Raw genomic sequence first — 19412 nt, 5'->3', positions numbered from 1 at the left:
ATTACAGTCCTTTTTTACCCGATTTGCAGAAATAAAACCCATATTCAGATAATACCAGCAATAAATTCCTTGTGCTAGAATATGATTTAAGCCACTTTGGCTTTTACAAAGGATTTGGGATAGTGAAATAGTTGAAGTAAAAGGTTGTAATGAATATATGAAGCTGCCTTACACCATTGACCCATCTAGAGCAGCATTGTCCACTCTGACTTAGCAGCAGCTCTCCAAAGTCTCATGCATATGTTTTCCCACCAATATCCTTTGCACTGGAATACCATGGGCTCAGTCAAGAATGCTTTGAATACAAAACAAGTGCTATACCATTGAGCGATGGGCCTTTCTTAGCAGCTAAAATACAAATATCAATGCCACAATAATTTATATCATTTTAATTAACAAAACTAGTTACCGGGTAAGTGATTTTAAACAAATGTTACCTTTTGGTCACCAGTTTTTACAAAAAGACATCTGCCATATATGAACCACTTCAAGGAAACTTACATGCTTAATTTTTTTTTTGACATCACACATTTTGAGGAAATACAGCAAACAGTATATTCATATGAGCTTCAGCAATCTTTTACTGGCTACCATAAACAAAAGGACTATACAATACAAAAAGAACATACTGAAGAGCTTTAAAATGAAACTCTAAAATTAAATGAAACTTTAAAATTAAAGTACAAGCCCAATTAATCCAAAGTACAGCCTGATCATAGTAGGACTACTCTAGAGTCCATTATGGATTAGAACAAAATTAAACATTTACATCCTGCCTAGGAAGCCATGGAAAGGTAGTATTAAGGCCTGAACTGATTTCTATGCAAATTACCCAAATATGTTAAACCTCTTTGCATTTATCATGGGCTGCTTTGGATGTCTTTTCCCCAACTTCAGTAGAAATTACCTGTTGAGGTATCAGTACAAGGAAGTGCATTCTCACTCTAATCCATCAAAAGCTGTTGTGCAGTATCTTTTCATTTGTACCCAATAAAGTGAATGGAAGATGCACAGAATTAGTGATTGCTGGATTTGTGCCCTGTGTTCAAGAAGCAGATTTAGAGTCATTTTTTTGATGGCTAGAAGCCACAAAGTGTTTTTATTCTAAAGCTACAAGTTATCCAAATATTATATGGACTGTAAACTTGGACATAAAATTTGAGTTTAAACAAACTAATAGCACAAAGGATTTTCATTTTGCAGGTGAGGAGTGGACACCAGTTACACCTGAGATTTAGCAGTCTTCTGTCAGTACAATTATAATTTTTTTTTAAAGTGTAGAGGCCACAGACTGCGCTGAAATGAAGGACATTACAAAATCATTATAGATTCACTAGGTAAAAATAGATTGTTTTTCACCATAAGGCATGAATGATCGACACATCATACATCTAACACATACACACCACTTGCAACAGCAGTCACCATGTAAAGAGTTTAAGGAGCATATAAAAATAGTTTCAAAAAGCAAAGATATATGGAGACCCTTCAAGAAGTTCAATGATTCCTTCTCCAAAAAAATACAGAAGCTATAGACTTGTAGCTGGAACATGAATATATTTATGGTATTGCAGGGGCTGTCAACTAAGGGCGTTGACAACTAAGCCAGCCAAAATTTAAGTACTTTAAAGTTCAGCTATTCTTAGAGTTAAGCACATGCTTAAGTCTGTTCCACTGGAACCAACAGGACTTCCAATGTGCTTAACTTTTTGCTAGATCTTGCCCTCTGCCCTTTTTTCACATTTTTAGTTCAAGACTGCAAAGAGACCTACAGTGAATATTCAAAATGTGGGTATCCTTTCAGATACGTGTACTTTATCCCATCAAGTGCATCAAATGTAACATTTCACCAGATGACAACTTGAAGAAATGTAAAGTGTTTTGGACACTGACACGAAGCTGCTTCTGTCTCTTTCAGCAGAAAGAGTTATTCTTACAGGTGGCTTTGTTACAGTCCAACTCTTTGAGGGTTCCAAAGCCAAAGAGGCTATGTCCTTGACAAGCAGGCCTCAGTCTTTTCTTTTTTAGTCAGACTTATCTTTTTTCTTCCCTGTTAAAGGCACTTTGCTTGAGATAGCAGACCCTACAGCTGTAACACCTCCTGTCACAGCAGAAACACTTCCTTTAACCAATCCGACTCCCATAGAAGGCACTGCGGTAACTGCTGTTTTGGTTACTTCCAAGCTTTTCCCTCCTATCCATGCTACACCACCAATTGTTGCACCAACAGCTCCTTTTGTAATGCTGAAGAGGCCACCAGTCACAAGAGAAAGCATGCTGGCCTGCTGCTGTGGGTGATCTTTCAATGAACCTAAGCGGAGAGAGTAAAACATTCAGCTCCCGAATAGACATTTTTAAAAACCAAATACAATATCCTTCTGACATGCAAGATATCAGTTAGCCTGAAAACATCTTTAGACTGGCTGTTTGGAAAGTGCCATTCTTAAAAATGTCGCAACATAATACTGACAGGATTGGTCCATAAGGTCAGCAGGCTTTAGATACTAAAAAAGGCACACAGACAAACCAACCACACCAGGACTTCTGTCACACACAGATCAAAAATTTCAAACCAATTAAGAAGTCATGTTTCAGGCTAAGGCACAGTCACGGGGTGGGTGGACTGGGCCTGGGAGGGGGACAGTGGCAGAGGCTACTGCTGGATCCTATCCCCTCTCCTGGGCCCATCCGCCAACATGGGGGTACACGTGCCTGTGCCAGTGATTTTGCTGGTGCAGGACCAAGTAGCCCCGTGGCATTTGCTGTGGCTTTCCCCAGGGCAAGGGATAGCATAAATTTAGTAAACTGTAGTCTACCAAACAATGACATCACTGAAATATAAGGCAGTACAGCAGCTGGTATGGTGCAATGGCTTATGCTAGACATGAATATGCAAAGCCCAGGTTCAAGTCCTGGTTCAAGTCTCGGCTGCAGAGCTTTTGTGTGGTCTTGGCCAACTGTGATTTTCATCCGAGAGAAATGCATTCTTTTAATGACTACCTTTTGCAAAATCAACTTTAGTCTTCAAATTAATGAAGAAAATAGATTGCAAATTCATAAAGAATTCTGTCAGAGAGAGTAAGTCCCAGTCCCCACAAGGTATTCAGTTGGCTTCTCAGGACTAACAGCAATAAAAAATACATGAGTAGTTACAGGCAATCCCAAACTAAGATATTTTAACTGAAAGAACCAAAAGAATTTTATTAAAATGTACCTTCTGGTGGTTCATCATTAAGGTATGGAGGAACATCCTGTTCATTTTTATCTGCTTGGTTCATTATTGCCTAGGAAAAAAAATAAACAAAGTTATCTGACACTATATAGTTACTCCCTCATACATTTCCAGCCTAATCTTAACAGGATTGACATTGCACCTGTCAATGAGTGCCTATGCTGGGATATAGTGGCTGCCACACCAGTACAACAATTCCTTGACCTTTATCGCTTTGCTCTTTCAGCCATTTTCAATTATAACCACACTTCAAATTTTATCCACTTGCTTTTATCTATTATCTGATTTCATCCAACAATCCACAATATTGGCAAACATTCCTATGTTTATTTTTCTTTTATTTCTGTTTATGTAGGTTTCACACTAATTTGCATATGTTATATAGTTTATTTACATTTTTCACCAGGCAAAATAAATTTGCAAGCTAAATAAGGCTATACTTTGTCATTCATCTATTTTTTATTTTCATCCATGTACTTGTCCCTAATAAGATGAAAGTGCAAGATATTGCTGTACCACAAGATATGACATCACATGAATACTATAAAAAGATGTGTCAGTGCCAGCAAAGCAAATTTTAATCTCTTTTGCCAGCAGCTAAATCTGGCAGCCCCAGGTTGTAAGCTTTAATATGCATGTGGGATGGGGGGGAAGGGGAGAGAAAAAGCAAACAAATTTTATTAAATGAAATGAAATTTAAGTTAACAGTACAGAAACAGTAGGCAAGATACATCTCAAGGCAGGCTATATAGCAGTAGAGGGTTTTGGACTAACAGCCAGGTTCAATCTCTGACACTTCTACATATGGTTGGGAAAGGTCTGTCTGAAATCCAGGAGCACCACTGCTAGATAGCTTTGACAGTACTGGACAAGACAGACCAATGGTCCAACTCAATAGAAGGCACTTTAATATGTTCCTAAGCAGACTATTGAGGAATAAGGGCCCTACACAATATGATTTTAGAAAACAATTCTTAAAACACTGAAAATACAAAGAATAAAATGCACAGTAATTAGAGGGAACACCAAACAAGGTTCTGTAGTTAAAACAAATTAATTTTGCAAAGATGAACATACACGTTATGTTACACATAGTTTTGCACTACCGAAGAGTCCTAATGTGAAGTAGCTATTACTTAGGCAAAATGTACTTCAGCATGGCTTGTTCTCAGATTTCTTATGTGCTGACTACAAGAGGTTCAGCAGAATTCATTCTTTTGATAAACATGCAATTGCTACTGAGTCTCTTCAAAAGAGTCTGCAATGACTATTAAAGCCCAATTGGGCAGCTTTTAGACTCCATCAAGAAAGGGCTGCTTTCGGCTAGCACAAAACTGTGGTAGGTCAGTTTCTTGCATGACGCAGCAGTTAAACTTTGTCTTACTCCTAGGCAACAGATAGTAATATGATGAGATAACTGCAACTTAAATAATTCTACAGAGTGCCTTCTTACAGATCTGGTGATATTCTCACACTCAGAAGCAGTTATGTACCTGGGGGGGGGGGTTAACGGGTGCAAGTGACTCCGGGCTGGGGAGGTGGTGGCACTCCCCACAGTCCTGCTGCCCTGAGGGCCGCTTATACCTGCCGCCTCCCCATCTGGAGGTGTTCTGAAGGCTGGTGTTCTGAGTGCCTTCTAAGGCCTCCAGAGGACCTGAAAAATGTCACTTCCAGTTTCCTCAGAGAAACTGGATGTTTTAAGGCCTTCTGGAGGCCTTAGAAGGCCACATTCATCCTCTCCAGACCTCAGAAGGCCTCTGTATGTTACCAGTTGGGAGGGGGAATTCTGGCCCTAGGTAGCACAAGGGCCAGGATCGCCACTGCTCAAAAGCATCTATATATACACAGTCAATAAGCAAACTCCAAATAATAATATCTAATATCTCTTGTTCAGCAGGCTGGTTGCCAGTAACATAGGAATGTTTCTTTACCATTGAACAAGACTGTGCTCAGATTAACTTCTACCAGGCTGTCTTCCCCTTTAGGAAGAAAGTTAGATAATCAGCCCCACTGGCAGAAGCCCACAAATACAGTCAATAGGTTGCCAATGGCAACCATAAATTTAATCTTGGAATCAGCAGGATTGGCATTTCAACTCCACCACAGAAATAATAAGATTTCAAAAAAACCATTAACAGCCCAGTTAGGTAGCATAGGCATCTATCTGTCAAATCAGCACCAGGCTTCATCAGGACACCATCATTGTAATGGATTGGGTTTCCTATACAAACAGTTTACAGTTCCTTCCCCACAAAATCCTTTCACCAGCAGTTGATACAAAAGGAACATTTTTTTTTGCCAACAGAATAGAAAGTGAAAAAGCCAAGCCCTTACTGGCTACTAGAAACAAGAAACTGGCAAAGCCTTATGCTTCCCAAGGCGCAAGTGCCAATATAATTTTCAAAAAGAAAGAGCTGATATATTGTCAGAAGCCTGACTATCCAATTAATTGAAAATACAAGCACAAAAAGGCTGCAAAAAGTTCTTTACTAGCTTGCCATAGAAGTCAGTTACATTGCTATGCTTGAAAAAAAAATGCTTAACAAAGGAGCTGAACTTTGACAGGATATTAACATAAATTTTAAAAATCAGTATGACAATATCATCACTAAGGGCAAAGGTTAATCCATTAAAAGGGACACATTTTAAGTTATTTAGGGCACAATCCCATGCATGTCTACTCAGAACTAAATCCCACTGTGCTCTATAGGGCTTACTCCCAGGAAAGTGTATTTAGGATTGCAGCCTTAGTATTGCTATGACTTGCTATTTTAATGTGACAATATATTTAACTCACAGGATTTTGACTTAAAATGTCATTACCCTGTACACATTACCTTAGGGGACTTTCTGCCAAAGTGAGTGGATTTTACTTCTAGGTAAGTGTGCCTTGAATAAAGATATCACGAAGCTTAAAATTGCCCTCATATCATGCCAGGAAGCACTTAAATGGAAGGCCGCCATGTAATACCTTTTAACACAGTTAGTTCAATAATGCTATGTGGGACACATTGCCCTAATTAAGGCTGTAAAAGACCTTAGAGGGGCAATCAAGTTCATAGAGAATTTTGCCAAGAGTCATCACATTAACACTATTATCCTGGCCAGGTTATTGTTTGGACAACCACACACTTCCTACAGATTTAATTGGATACAAACAACATTAGTTTCCACTTCCTGTCCTAAGTGATATTATAGTATTACAATACACTACTTTGGAAGTTGCTGTGTTAGAAGTTGGCAAATAAGTGTCCACATTCAAGTTGGCATGAATCAAAAGAGGGCTGAAAGCTGGTTTTAAGATCTCTCTCTATTCCCAACTCAACTTTATTAAAAAACAGAAATGCTGTTTTGGAGTAAGCTTTATCTCAAGAAGTTATTAGCCAGTTAACTGATTTCACAAAAATTATACCACCAAGACTTTGAAAGGACATTGCTAACTATTTCAGCTTCTGCCCTTCTGAAAGGACAAAAGGGAACTTGGAGGATTTGTTCAACATACAGAATTCTTCTCCCAATTTATCTCAATGGAAAATCTCCTATCTTGTTTAGGTTGTATAAGCCTAAATAAACTGAATTTAATAGGATGTACTTCTGAGTAGACATGCATTGGACTGTGCTGTTATAGTAGAATTGGAATACCCCCTATCTAGGCTTCTGAAATAAACGTCAGTAAAATAAAAAAATTAAAATACTGCAATAAAACATGGCCTAATTTCAACGCATGTTCAACTCAACAAACTTTTATTAAGCATAGGTATTTGATAAATAAAGCATGCAATCCTAACCCCTTATGTCAGTGCTTTCCAGCACTGACATAAGGGTAATGCAGCTCTGATGTAAGGGAACAAACATGAGGAGGCCTTCATAAGTGACACCCAAATGCAGGATGCAGCACATGTCCCATTGGCACCGCTATGTCAGTGCTGGACAGCACTGACATAAGAGGTTAGGATTGCGCCCAAAATCTCTGAACAGATACCATACAGAGACCTAAGCAATACACAGATATATAGATATATATACGCATACACATGTACACATAAATACATTCAAACATTATACATACATACATAAATACATATATTATTTATTCAAAGCATGGTCTTAAAAAGTTTTCTGCAGCACTACAGAATTAAAACAAGTTATATTAGCACACTGAGAGGTCTTAGATTAGTTACATACCTATATGAACCTTTGCTGTAGCGCTTCAAAATTCAATGTACACGTTTTTGTGTCTTTCTTACAATTAAATGGCAAAATCTACAATAATAAACAATTATTTTATAATGAAATTTTTTTATTTCAGAAGGAAAAGAAACATTTACTAAAATCATGAGAAACAGAAGTAGCACATGTCTAATAAAATTTATCTATAAAACTTTCAGAAGGGAAAAAAGTTCCTAAGTTTGTTCAAACTCAAACAGACCTTTATTGGCAAATAAGGTTTGTTCAAGAAACCTTCAAGGTTTGTTCATGTGCTGCAGGCAATCAGAGACTGGACAATGCAGTTTCCAATGCGGAATTGTTCAATAACTTATTTTATCCTATGTGCTTAATGAACACATCTTCTAGCCTCTGGACATCATCCAGTGTACAGGTGGAGCCTATTTATCCGTGTTTGTTCCGTTCCCTGACTCGGTGTGATTAACAAAAAAACGTGTTGTGCTAAATTCCATAGAGTTACACAAATACACTGCAGCCTGACACTTCTGGATGAAAGGAAACTAAAGCAGCTGTTATCAATCCCCTCCCCTCCATTCTCAGCCCTCCCCGTTGCCAGCTGCCTGTTTTTTTCACAATTGGGATGCTGATCTTTTAAGAGTCCAGCCCTATGTGTTTCTACTCAGAAGTAAACCCCATTCCAGTCAATGGGGCTTACTCCCAGGAAAGTGTGGAGAGGATTGTAGGCTATATCTCATGCTTTGCTTGGTGGGAAGGCTTCCTTGTGTCGGTGACTGCCTGCACCATGGGGGGGGGGGAATTTAGCAAACACTCCCTGGGTTTTTTTAAAGCAATCCCCTCTGTTGCTACCACACCTGCCCCTGTGTGAGTGAGTGAGAGAGAGAGAGAGAGAGAGAGAGCTCCACCTTGCTGCAGGTATTCTGGCTACAGAGATTTTCGCCCCCCCCCCTTCCCCACTTCAGCCTCTTTGCTGGCTCAGGGGCTCCAGGAGTGTTACCGTTCCTTTGCAAGGGGAACTTCTTCCAGGGCTCCAGTGCTATTTCCCTGCCTGGGCAAGGCAGAGCCTTTTTGCAGTGTTTTGGGCTGACTGGAAATGGAGCAAGATGCCAGCGCAGGGCAAAGTAGACAAAGGTGTGTGTGACTTTCGGTTCCCCCACCCCATTTGGATAGAGACAAATCTGAAGATAAAAAATCTGTAGATAAATAGGCTGCAGCTGTATTTACAAAAAGAGAGGCAGAATTTTTGTTGGATGATACAAGTGCAGGCACACACACCCCTTATTACTACATAACCTCAGATTGCAATGTTAATTGTAGATGCGAAGTTGCCAAAAACAAGTTGTAGGCATCCATACCTATTCTGCAGGCACCAAACAAACCAGATACTAAATATGAAGCACTAACAGGAAACACTTCCACACACAAGAATTTATCCATTCACATGAACACGGTACAAGGTTGAATCAAAAGCTTATGTGTACGTATTCTTGAGCTACTACACATAAATTTCTTGGAAGTATAGAAAACTTCATGTGCCCATTCTGTACACTTTCGCATGCAAAAACCACCTGTGTCTGTTTTGCCAGGGAAGCCTACCATCTACAGGGACTCTCAGATACATCAGTATTCATCCCCCAAGATGGTGTAAATGTAGACTGAATAAATTCCCTACAGAAAGTCTCCCTCATGTGAAACAGATTTCATTTAAACAGTATTTCTACCTATCTACTAAAAATATACATATTCCTCTACATGTTTATTAATTATTATTATTAACAGTATTTATATACCGCTTTTCAACTAAAAGTTCACAAAGCTGTTTACAGAGAAAAATCAAATAACTATATAATGGTTTGTCCCATTCAATGCAATTATAACTTCTATACTAGCTGCCTCATTAAAGAAAACTGCAAACCAGGGAGCCCCCAGTTTAAGTCATGCTTCTGCCATCTCAGCATCAGTGCAATCCTATGGGTATCTATTCAAAAGTAAGCCCCAATGAGTTTAACAGGACTTACTCCTAGGTAAGTGTGCACGCTGACCTACCTTGTAGGACTATTGTAAGATTACAAATAAAATGAAGTGTTCAGATCACTTAGAATGCACATACAAATAGTAAAATATTGTTACTGTTATAAAGGCAACCAGATTCTTAAATGCCCAATTATTTGCAATAAGTACATTTCCTTATATTGACAAATAAAGATGAATATAATGCAACATCACAAGAATTACTTTGACAAGAATTAAATCCACACTATTCTGGATTAGTTGCCTATTGCTCCATTGTAAACATAAGTACAAAGCAAGATAATGTTCTACATGCACTTGACATCAGTTTCCCATGGAGATTCTTTTCATAAATTCAGTCTCAATAAGACCTTGAACAGAGATTTTCAAACCACTTACTCTAAATCTAGTTGCGATTGTGTCAAATTTCAGAATCGCATGGGGTTACATACCCCCCCCCTTTTGCCAGAGTTCAGATCTAGCTGTGAATGGGCTCACCTTCCCTAATGTTAAAACTAGTGAGGCTTCCATTATGCCTAAGAACGCTGCTGCAAGATACTTCTGAAGTGCTTACTAGGGATATAAAGAGCTCTGGAAATTGCAATTCTCGGGGTATATATATGGCACCTGGGAGAATGGTGTAAAAGTGTCCCAGGACACAAAGGAGACTATGTCACAAGGCTCTTGGTCATGAAATGTTTACAACCAACACTGCCAGGTATGATTTGAGGGGAGAAAACAGGGTTAGGTCTTGGGGACTTACAGGAGGCAGGTACTTGAGAGAGTGTCTGGGGCAATCTTTGGAATAAGCTCCGAAATAAAAAGAGATGTTTAACTTGTTAAAAAGTAAATAATTTTATCCAAGTCCATCCAAAATTGAACTAGGGGATGGGGATTACAGTTCCTCTTGCAACTGAAAGGTTCCTTTTGGTAGTGGTGGATGAAATTGGCATAGAAGATATGTACCCTGCCCCCTCTCTACCTGTTGCTCTAGATGGCAGGAAAGCAAGGAGCAGGTCACTTAGATCTCTAGTGTCACTTAGAACACTATCCTCTTAATCTCCTAGCTGTGTCCGACGGACTTGTGCCCTTTCACTGGTGGGGTTATTTTCAGGCAGCTGGTGGAAGCTCACTTTTACAATCCTCACACTGGGCAAATTTTGGGGATAGGGAGAACTCAAGCAGAGTTGTTTCTATTCCCCAATATTTTTCTTCAAAAATTAGAAGGTATTTATGTCTCTCTCATCCTATCCTCCTGAATGACCACATGCATGATACTCATTTTAATTTTATATTACACACACCCCACAATGTTTATGTAGGAGACAAAAACAGACTCACCAACTATTGCTGCATTCACAAGTCCCACTGTGATTTCCTGTGAAAAAACCTAAGAGAATAACATGCTTATTAACATTTATACACAACAGACTTCTCAGAGTGTCACTGTAAATTACTCTCAGCTGCAATACACACCAACCTGGAGAAATGCAACTCATTTACAGTATATGGTTTGTAAAGAATCATAATCAATGCAAAACTTTGAATATTAAAGAGAAGTAAATTGGAACACTGCAAAGCAAGATTTCCCTTAAGTATTCTGACTGTACGATGAAAAAGTTCTTGTACTACACCATAGTAGGCATCTATCAATCAAGGTATGTTTAACTAAGGGATGGCATAAGCAGTTCAGTTAATAGCAGGGATGAGGGTTAGTCAGTGGGTAAAAAGTTGTTACCCCATCAGTTTGCAGTGGGAATCAATGTATAATTTTCAAGTCATGGAAATCTACCTACTCAACTCCTACTGCATGATGTAATTGCAAAAAACAAAAGAATAACGTATGTGTTGCGATCTTTTGGCTCACTGACGATCAAGATTCTAGATGATATTCTTCAGAATATCTAAAAAAAAATTGCTGCTTTCAGGGTTAACAAGTACATAAAATTACATATATGTAGGCAGCAGGAACTGGTCCATTTATCTTTCTTGGCAGTGGGAAAATTATGGGTAGCAAGTTTTGTAATGACTGACAAAAAGGTTCAAGACAAAAGACACAAGAATCAACACCAGCAGCTTAGAACAGGAATGACTCCTAAGAATTTAGAGGTTTGTTTTATAGACAATAGAGACTGACATACAGTGCACCCCTAGGCAGGGCTACTCAGAAGTAGCAGTATTCAGTAGTAGTTGTGTTCAATGGGGCCTACTCTCAGGAAAGTATAGCTGCAGCCCAAGAAAGCTATTTCTCACTTTCCCAACCTAACCGAGTCAGCTGTTGACTTAGAGTCCAATCCTATGCATGTCTACTCAGATGTCAGTCCAATTATAGTCAATAGGACTGACTCCCAGGTAAGTGTGGATAGAACTGCAGCCTCCTACTAAAAGAGGAATGTTAAAATGGAATGGTATTTGTTTAATTTACAGTACTTGCATCTACAGAAGGTAAGATCTGCAACCAGGAGAGTTGATTGGGGGCCAGGGGAGGACTGCACACTTGCAGCCATCATGGAAGTGAATCAAAACCTTAGTGTAGGTTGAGTGGTTTTTCTTTGTACTAAGACCAGTCAAATACAGCATTTCTCCATCCTGCTATTTTGTAAAGGCAATTATTCAGCACAAAAAAGCCTCCAGTAAACCAAAGGCTAACATTTAAAAGCAGTATTCCTTCCAGTTAATTTGAACTCTACTTCCTAAACCACAATTTAGCACAAATGGACAACAGGCTGTCTATCAGACAGTTCTAACCTGTACAGTAATATTTTTCTTGCCCCTGTGGAATTCTACTTTTGCCTTTTAAGTTATAGTTAAAAAAATTAAATCACTAACAGTTCCACTTAGAAGAATAATATTACATATCTTTGGAATACCCTGATACATTTTAAAACAGCTAAGTCAGAGTACAGCCAAAGGGAGGGGGAAAGGGTTCTAAAGAACACCAAAGCTGTCTATATTTGGTTCAGAACAAGGATAGCTGAGGGCCATTTTATTCTCGGGACAGAAGTCTGAAATGCAAACTGACCTCTGCACAAGTTGTCAGACTCCATAAAGTTTACCAGCCATCCAGCAGGAAGGGATTCAGCAGTAAGGGCATAGCATTAGGTACATATCTAATTTACATATTGTTAACAATGTTTATGTTAACAACAAAAGAATCAGACAGATGCAACATTAGATTTCAGAACAACAAAAAAGTAACACTCTACATAAATAATCTCAACTAATCCTTTCAGACAAAATGTTATAACCCACCACAGGAGAATGCTACAAAAGGGCCTAAAGCAAACTCAAAGAAGTGGACACAGCAGCATAGGGAAAACACTGCTTCGGCTGCATGTAGCTGTAAACAGGATCCTGCAGGCACAAAGAGATTCCTTGGATGGAGCAAAGGAATGATGTGGCAAGGGGGGGGGGTCAGGGGTGTAACCTGGAGCCATACAGTTGGACATGCTGTGTGGCTTGGACTCTTTCCCCCGCCTCCTGAAAGGCTCTTCCAGGTTGTACAGAACACTAGTTTCTTGTAGAAGGTGCTATATCGCTCCTGCCACTAGAAGCCCATTTCTCTGCTTTACTGTTCTTGCTACGTAGACACCCATCCCCCTCTCCATTTACAGGTTCTCATACCATTTGCAATCCAGAATCCAACTAGCAATCTTCCTTTTCATGCAGAGACTTAATTGGAAGGGGAAATAAGACAAATGTAGACATCAGATTTTCTCTCTCTCTCATCCACTTCCACCCCCTCTCTCTAATCTGTCAAGGGAACTGCAGAAAGAGGCTCTCAAGGGAAGGCTGGTAGATATGCTTTCTCAGGAAGCTCCTGCTTGGTGCATACGCTCGCCCAAACACACCGACTTTAAATGTGCTGTGATGATAGAAAACTTGGCCGCTTTGCCTGTTTTAAACTCTTTCTGCCCAATATTGCATATGCACAACAGGGATCAAATATGTATACCTATGGGCTGGACAGAAATGGGCTAAGTTCTAAGCCAATGTTCTTCAACCTTGGGGTCGGGACCCCAATGGGGTTGCGAAGCCTCAGTTGTAGGATTGTGGCAACTTCCTGGAATGAAGGTTGAAGACCACTGGACTACTAGAGAATGACCAGCTAAAGGGGGAGGCATCTAATGCACCCCTTCAGATACCAGGAGACTGTGTCCCAGCCCTGCTCAGGTTCTTGGCAATTGTGGTAAAATAGCTTTCACTAGTGAAAGGCTTGGAGGGCATTACAATGGTGGGGAGTGCTGGAAGGGGTGTTGGATCAATATTCGGATCCCCAGTCTCATATACACACACATACACACACCCCCTCCAGCACCCTATATATAAAGTATGAGTCTGGGGACCCCACTATTGTTCCCACACCCCCTCCAGCACCCTATATATAACAGTACGAGACTGGGGACATCAATACTGGTCCCACACCCCCTCCAGCACCCTATATATATATATATATATATATATATATATATATATATATATATATATATATACATAGCTCCTCCTAGGCAGAAAAAGGTACTTTTGATGCCCTGAGAGGACACCCCACCTCTTCCCTCTCCCCCAAAGTCTTGGGGTCCCCACGGGAGGGGGCGACTCCGCCTGCAAAGGGGCTCGGCACCCCCGTCTCCCCCACCGCCCTGCCTCCTTCTGCCCACAGCGCCCCACACCCAGGTGCCCCTTGCAGGGCTGCTTCCTCACCTCCCCTCGCAGGAGGCCGCGGGGGGGATGCGGAGCGCCTCCCTCCGAGCAGGCCGCGTCTCCCTCCGGCTCGGCGTGGCCGCGCGCTCCGTCGCCTGGAAGCCTCCGGCAACCTCCCGCCCCTCCTCGGCGCTGCCGCAGCTGCTGCTCCCGCGACCGCGTCCTCGGTGCCTGCCGACGTGGCGCCCGACGCACCTCGCCCTGTCCCCGCCCCGAGAGCCCGCCCCGGGCCGTCCCCCTGCGCCCCCCGCCGCTCCGAGGGGCGCGCAGGCGCCTCAGCCCAGGCCGGTCGCGAGGCGCTCGCAGGGCCCGGGGCTGCTCAGGCAGCGGGGCGGGGAGGGGGCCGTAGCCCTCCCGGCCACGCTTCCAGCAGCACCTGAGGCCGGCAGGTACTTGGATGCTGCAGGCGCGCAGGCAGGCCCGGAGAGAGGTCTTGGGGTGGTGGTGGACAGGTCGAGGGCAGGACAGGACACCCAGTGTGCGGCGGCAGTGAAGAAGGCCAATTCTATGCTGGGGATCATTAGGAAGGGTATTGAGAACAAAACGGTTAGTATTATAATGCCGTTGTACAAATCGATGGTAAGGCCACACCTGGAGTATTGTGTCCCGTTCTGGTCACCGCATCTCAAAAAGGACATAGTGGAAATGGAAAAGGTGCAAAAGAAAGACTAAAGGTGCAAAAGACTAAGATGATTACGGGGCTGGGGCACCTTCCTTATGAGGAAAGGCTACGTTTGGGCCTCTTCAGCCAAGAAAAGAGACGCCTGAGGGGGGACATGATTGAGACATATAAAATTATGCAGGGGGTGGACAGAGAGGATAGAGAGGTGATCTTTACACTCTCACATAACACCAGAACCAGGGGACATCCACTAAAATTGAGTGTTGGGAGAGTTAGAACAGACAAAAGATAATACTTCTTTACTCAGCGTGTGGTCGGTCTGTGGAACTCCTTGCCACAGGATGTGGTGACTGCATCTGGCCTGGATGCCTTTAAAAGGGGATTGGACAAGAGGAAAAATCCATTATGGGTTACAAGCCATGATGTGTATGTGCCACCTCCTGATTTTAGAAGTGGGCTATGTCAGATGCAAGGGAGGGCACCAGGATGAGGTCTCTTGTTATCTGGTGTGCTCCCTGGGGCATTTGGTGGGGCCGCTGTGAGATACAGGAAGCTGGACTAGTTGGACCTATGGCTTGATCCAGTGGGGCTGTTCTTATGAGCTGCCAGCTGTCCCTCAGGCAGGGCACCTGGGTCTCGACCAGCCCCCCCCCGACAAGGATGTTCCCCTCCACTGTAGGACTTTGGGAGGGGGTCATTGATGAGTAGGGCTATTGGGGGGGGTGCCCCCGCCTACTGGCAGGACTTTGGGAGAGGGTCATTGATGAGTAGGGCCATTGGGGAACGTGGATGCCCCCCATCTGCAGCACAGCATGCCTTGTCGATGGTCAAAAAACAGATGGTGCGCTTGACCTTTTGAGTACCTTTTCAGTGTGCCATAACATTAACCAGGTTGAAAAATCACCGGGCTGGTGGTTCCCAAACTATTTAGCACTGGAACCCACTTTTATAAACAACACTCAGTATTTCTTAATCTGTGGGTCGGGGTCCACTAGGTGGGTCGCAAGCCAATTTCAGGTGACCCCCCATTCATTTCAATATTTTATTTTTAATATATCAGACTCGATGCCACAATGGATGTGACTGGATCTGGGCAATATTACAAGCTCTGAACTTTTACCAGGCTACTATCTATATCAGTGATTCAATCTTTTTCATCTCATGGCACACTGGCAAGGCACTAAAATTGTCAAGGCATGCCATTGGTCCTTTGACAATTGACAAGGCACACTGTGCTGCCAATGGGGGCTCACATCCTTAATCGTCCTACTAATGAATGACCCTCTCCCAAATTCCCGTGCCACACCTGAAGAACATTCATGGCACACCAGTGTGCCATTGCACAGTGGTTGAAAATGGCTTATCTATATGCTTTTAACAATGATAGTAAATGAGACTTACTTCTACGTAAGTGTGAGTGAGATTGCATCCTAGGATTGTTGGAAATTTTCCTGCTTGATGATGTCACTTCCAGTCATGACATCAGCTCCGGTGGGTCCTGACAAATTCTCATTCTAAAAAGCGTGTCCTGGTGCTAAATGTTTGAGAATCACTGCTCTATCAGAACCCACCCAGGTTTACCAGATTCTAAAAAAGGAGATATAGAAAGTAAAAAAATGTTTTATTTATGTCATAATAATAAGAAACAATGACCCTTAAACATTTATCTCCCTGTATTTACTCATTTATACATAAACATTTATCTCCCTATATTTAAACTGCAGGAGCTGAGCTCTTTTAACACCAGAACCAGGGGATAGCCACTAAAATTGAGTGTCAGGAGAGTTAGGACAGACAAAAGAAAATTTTTCTTTACCCAACATATGATTAGTCCATGGAACTCCTTACCATAGGATGTGTTGATGACATCTGGCCTGGATGCCTTTAGAAGGGGATTAGACAGATTTCTGGAGGAAAAGTCCATCACAGGCTACAAGCCATGATGGGTATGTGCAACCTTCTGATTTTAGAAGTAGGCTACTTCAGAATGCAACGTACAAGGGAGTGGCAACAGGATGCAGGTTTCTGGTTGTCTTGTGTGCTCCCTGAGGCATCTGGTGGCCACTGTGAGGTAAAGGAAGCTGGACTGGATGGGCCTTTGGCCTGATCCAGCGGGACTCTTCTTATGTTCTTATGTTTTTGCAGGGTAATTAGCAGCTAATTAGGGAAAGCTCTTCAACCTCTCCAGACTGAGAGCAAAGTCCAAAGTCCAGCTGAAATGTCTGTGTGACTTCCTCTTTGCCAACGATGCAGCTGTCACTACCCACTCTGCGAAAGATCTCCAGCAGCTCATGGATCGTTTTAGCAAGGCCTGCCAAGATTTTGGACTGACGATCAGCCTGAAGAAAACACAGGTCATGGTTCAGGATGTGGACTCGCCTCCCTGCATTACAATCTCTGCGCATGAACTGGAGGTTGTCCATGACTTTGTGTACCTTGGCTCAACGATCTCTGACACTCTTTCTCTCGATACCGAACTAAACAAATGCATCGGTAAAGCAGCTACCACGTTTTCCAGACTCACAAAGAGAGTCTGGTCCAACAAGAAGCTGACGGAACATACCAAGATCCAGGTCTACAGAGCTTTCGTCCTGAGTACACTTCTGTACTGCAGCGGGTCATGGACTCTTCGCTCACAACAGGAGAGGAAACTGAACGCTTTCCACATGCGCTGCCTCCGACGCATTCTCGGCATCACCTGGCAGGACAAAGTTCCAAACAACACAGTCCTGGAACGTGCTGGAATCCCTAGCATGTATGCACTGCTGAAACAGAGACGCCTGCGTTGGCTCGGTCAGGTCGTGAGAATGGATGATGGCCGGATCCCAAAGAATCTCCTCTATGGAGAACTCGTGCAAGGAAAGCACCCTACAGGTAGACCACAGCTGCGATACAAGGACATCTGAAAGAGGGATCTGAAGGCTTTAGGAGTGGACCTCAACAAGTGGGAAACCCTGGCCTCTGAGCGGCCCGCTTGGAGGCAGGCTGTGCAGCATGGCCTTTGCCAGTTTGAAGAGACACTTGGCCAACAGTCTGAGGCTAAGAGGCAAAGAAGGAAGGCCCATAGCCAGGGAGACAGACCAGGGACAGACTGCACTTGCTCCCATTGTGGAAGGGATTGTCACTCTCGAATTGGCCTTTTCAGCCACACTAGACGCTGTTCCAGAACCACCTTTCAGAGCGCGATACCATAGTCTCTCGAGACTGAAGGTTGCCAACAAGTAAGTAGCAGCTAAAGTATCTGATTTCTCGATAGGGCTTGAGGCAGTTATGTAATCTTTCCATCACTTTTCTCAGACCCACCAACAATCAGGTCTCAACCCACCAGTGGTCCCGACCCACAGTTTGGGAATCACTGCGATAGGCAATTTGCTTGTCTTTCCACCTCCCGTGAATATAGAAAGAAGCTACCTTAGAGTGAGTCAGAGCCAATCTAGATCGGTCCAATCCTATGCATGTCTACTCAGAAGTAAGTCCCATTATAGTCAATAGGGCTTTCTCCCAGGAAAGTGTGGATAGGATTGCAGCCTGAGTCAGCACTGTAACAAGTGTTAGGAAAGAGAGGGATGTATTCTAGGTACAAGCTATCATCAAAGATCAGGTAATACAAATTGGCAATTATTGTATTACATAATTTTCTTTTTTGGGAAGGCTTCACAGGGCGTGGAAAGGCAGGTAAAGCAGCATTGTTGGCGTTTCTCCTTAGAGAGATGTAAACAGTCTTAACAGGAAAGGATATTTGCTGTTGAATTTGCCTGGTGAAGGAGGAGAAAATCAGAGGTGCATGATCAACTAGATAGTTGCCTCTGCGTGTGCATTAATTATCAGATTTTTTTGCTCAGCTGCTTTTAAGCAGGAGCAGTCTATCTGAATTGTGAGAACATGTGAACTTGTGAAAGAGTGAGAAAAGCTTTTCACTATTCCTTTTCTCTATAGTTCACCATGCCTAATTTTATAGATTTCAATTGTGTGTCCCCCTTAATTGCCTTTTTTCCAAGCTGGAAGATCACCAGTGTTGTAGGCCTACCTCATAAGGCAGGTGTTCCAGCCCTCTAATCATAAGAAACATAAGAATAGCCCCACTGGATCAGGCCATAGGCCCATCTAGTCCAGCTTCCTGTATCTCACAACAGCCCACCAAATGCCCCAGGGAGCACACCAGATAACAAGAGACCTGCATCCTGGTGCCCTCCCTTGCACCTGGCATTCTGACGTAGCCCATTTCTAAAATCAAGAGGTGGCACATGCACATCATGGCTTGTAACCCATAATGGATTTTTCCTCTTGTCCAATCCCCTTTTAAAGGCATCCAGGCCAGATGCCGTCACATCCTGCGGCAAGGAGTTCCACAGACCGACCACATGCTGAGTAAAGAAACATTTTCTTTTGTCTGTCCTAACCCTCCCAACACTCAATTTTTGTAGTAATTAGAGCAGAAGCACTGGGCTTTGAAGCTTTAAGCAAGACTTGGCAACACAGGCAGACACATCTGCTTCTGCGCAGAGCACACTCTGCTAGCCTTGGAACTATGCTGAGTGTCCAAGCCCAGTGCTGTAAACAGGATGAGATAGAGAAGCAGTTAGATTTAGGAATGTGTTGTGGTTAGCTAGAGCCAGCTAACAGCTTATCAGTAAACTTTAATAACACTCAGTATTGCACTGT

At 42.5% G+C, this 19412-nt stretch overlaps 1 protein-coding gene across 2 annotated transcripts; it reads right to left on the bottom strand.

Annotated features, from left to right (window-relative positions):
• Positions 1–374: 374 nt before the first annotated feature.
• On the bottom strand, positions 375–14328 carry TMEM263 (transmembrane protein 263). Of its 2 annotated transcripts, XM_066634230.1 has the most exons (5): positions 14129–14328; positions 10769–10817; positions 7418–7495; positions 3215–3284; positions 375–2311 (listed from the first exon to the last, which is right to left on the bottom strand). In XM_066634230.1, exons 4-5 carry the CDS (start codon positions 3276–3278, stop codon positions 2025–2027), a joined length of 351 nt encoding a protein of 116 aa, XP_066490327.1. In that variant the 5' UTR covers positions 3279–3284; positions 7418–7495; positions 10769–10817; positions 14129–14328; the 3' UTR covers positions 375–2024. The 2 variants fall into 2 exon arrangements, with proteins under 2 accessions (XP_066490327.1, XP_066490328.1); XM_066634231.1 differs by lacking the exon at positions 7418–7495.
• Between the last annotated feature and the right edge of the window lie 5084 nt (positions 14329–19412).

This window comes from Tiliqua scincoides, chromosome 7 (genome assembly GCF_035046505.1).
Source record: "Tiliqua scincoides isolate rTilSci1 chromosome 7, rTilSci1.hap2, whole genome shotgun sequence".
Lineage (NCBI taxonomy): Eukaryota > Metazoa > Chordata > Lepidosauria > Squamata > Scincidae > Tiliqua > Tiliqua scincoides.
This window is presented reverse-complemented; position numbering and strand designations above follow the sequence as displayed.

Bases quoted from the DNA above. Each gene is read 5' to 3' on its own strand.
- TMEM263 (XM_066634230.1), bottom strand. From the start codon at position 3,278: ATGAACCAAGCAGATAAAAATGAACAGGATGTTCCTCCATACCTTAAT. The intron at 2,312-3,214 runs GTACATTTTAAT...CTCTCCGCTTAG, and splicing joins TAATGATGAACCACCAGAAG to GTTCATTGAAAGATCACCCA.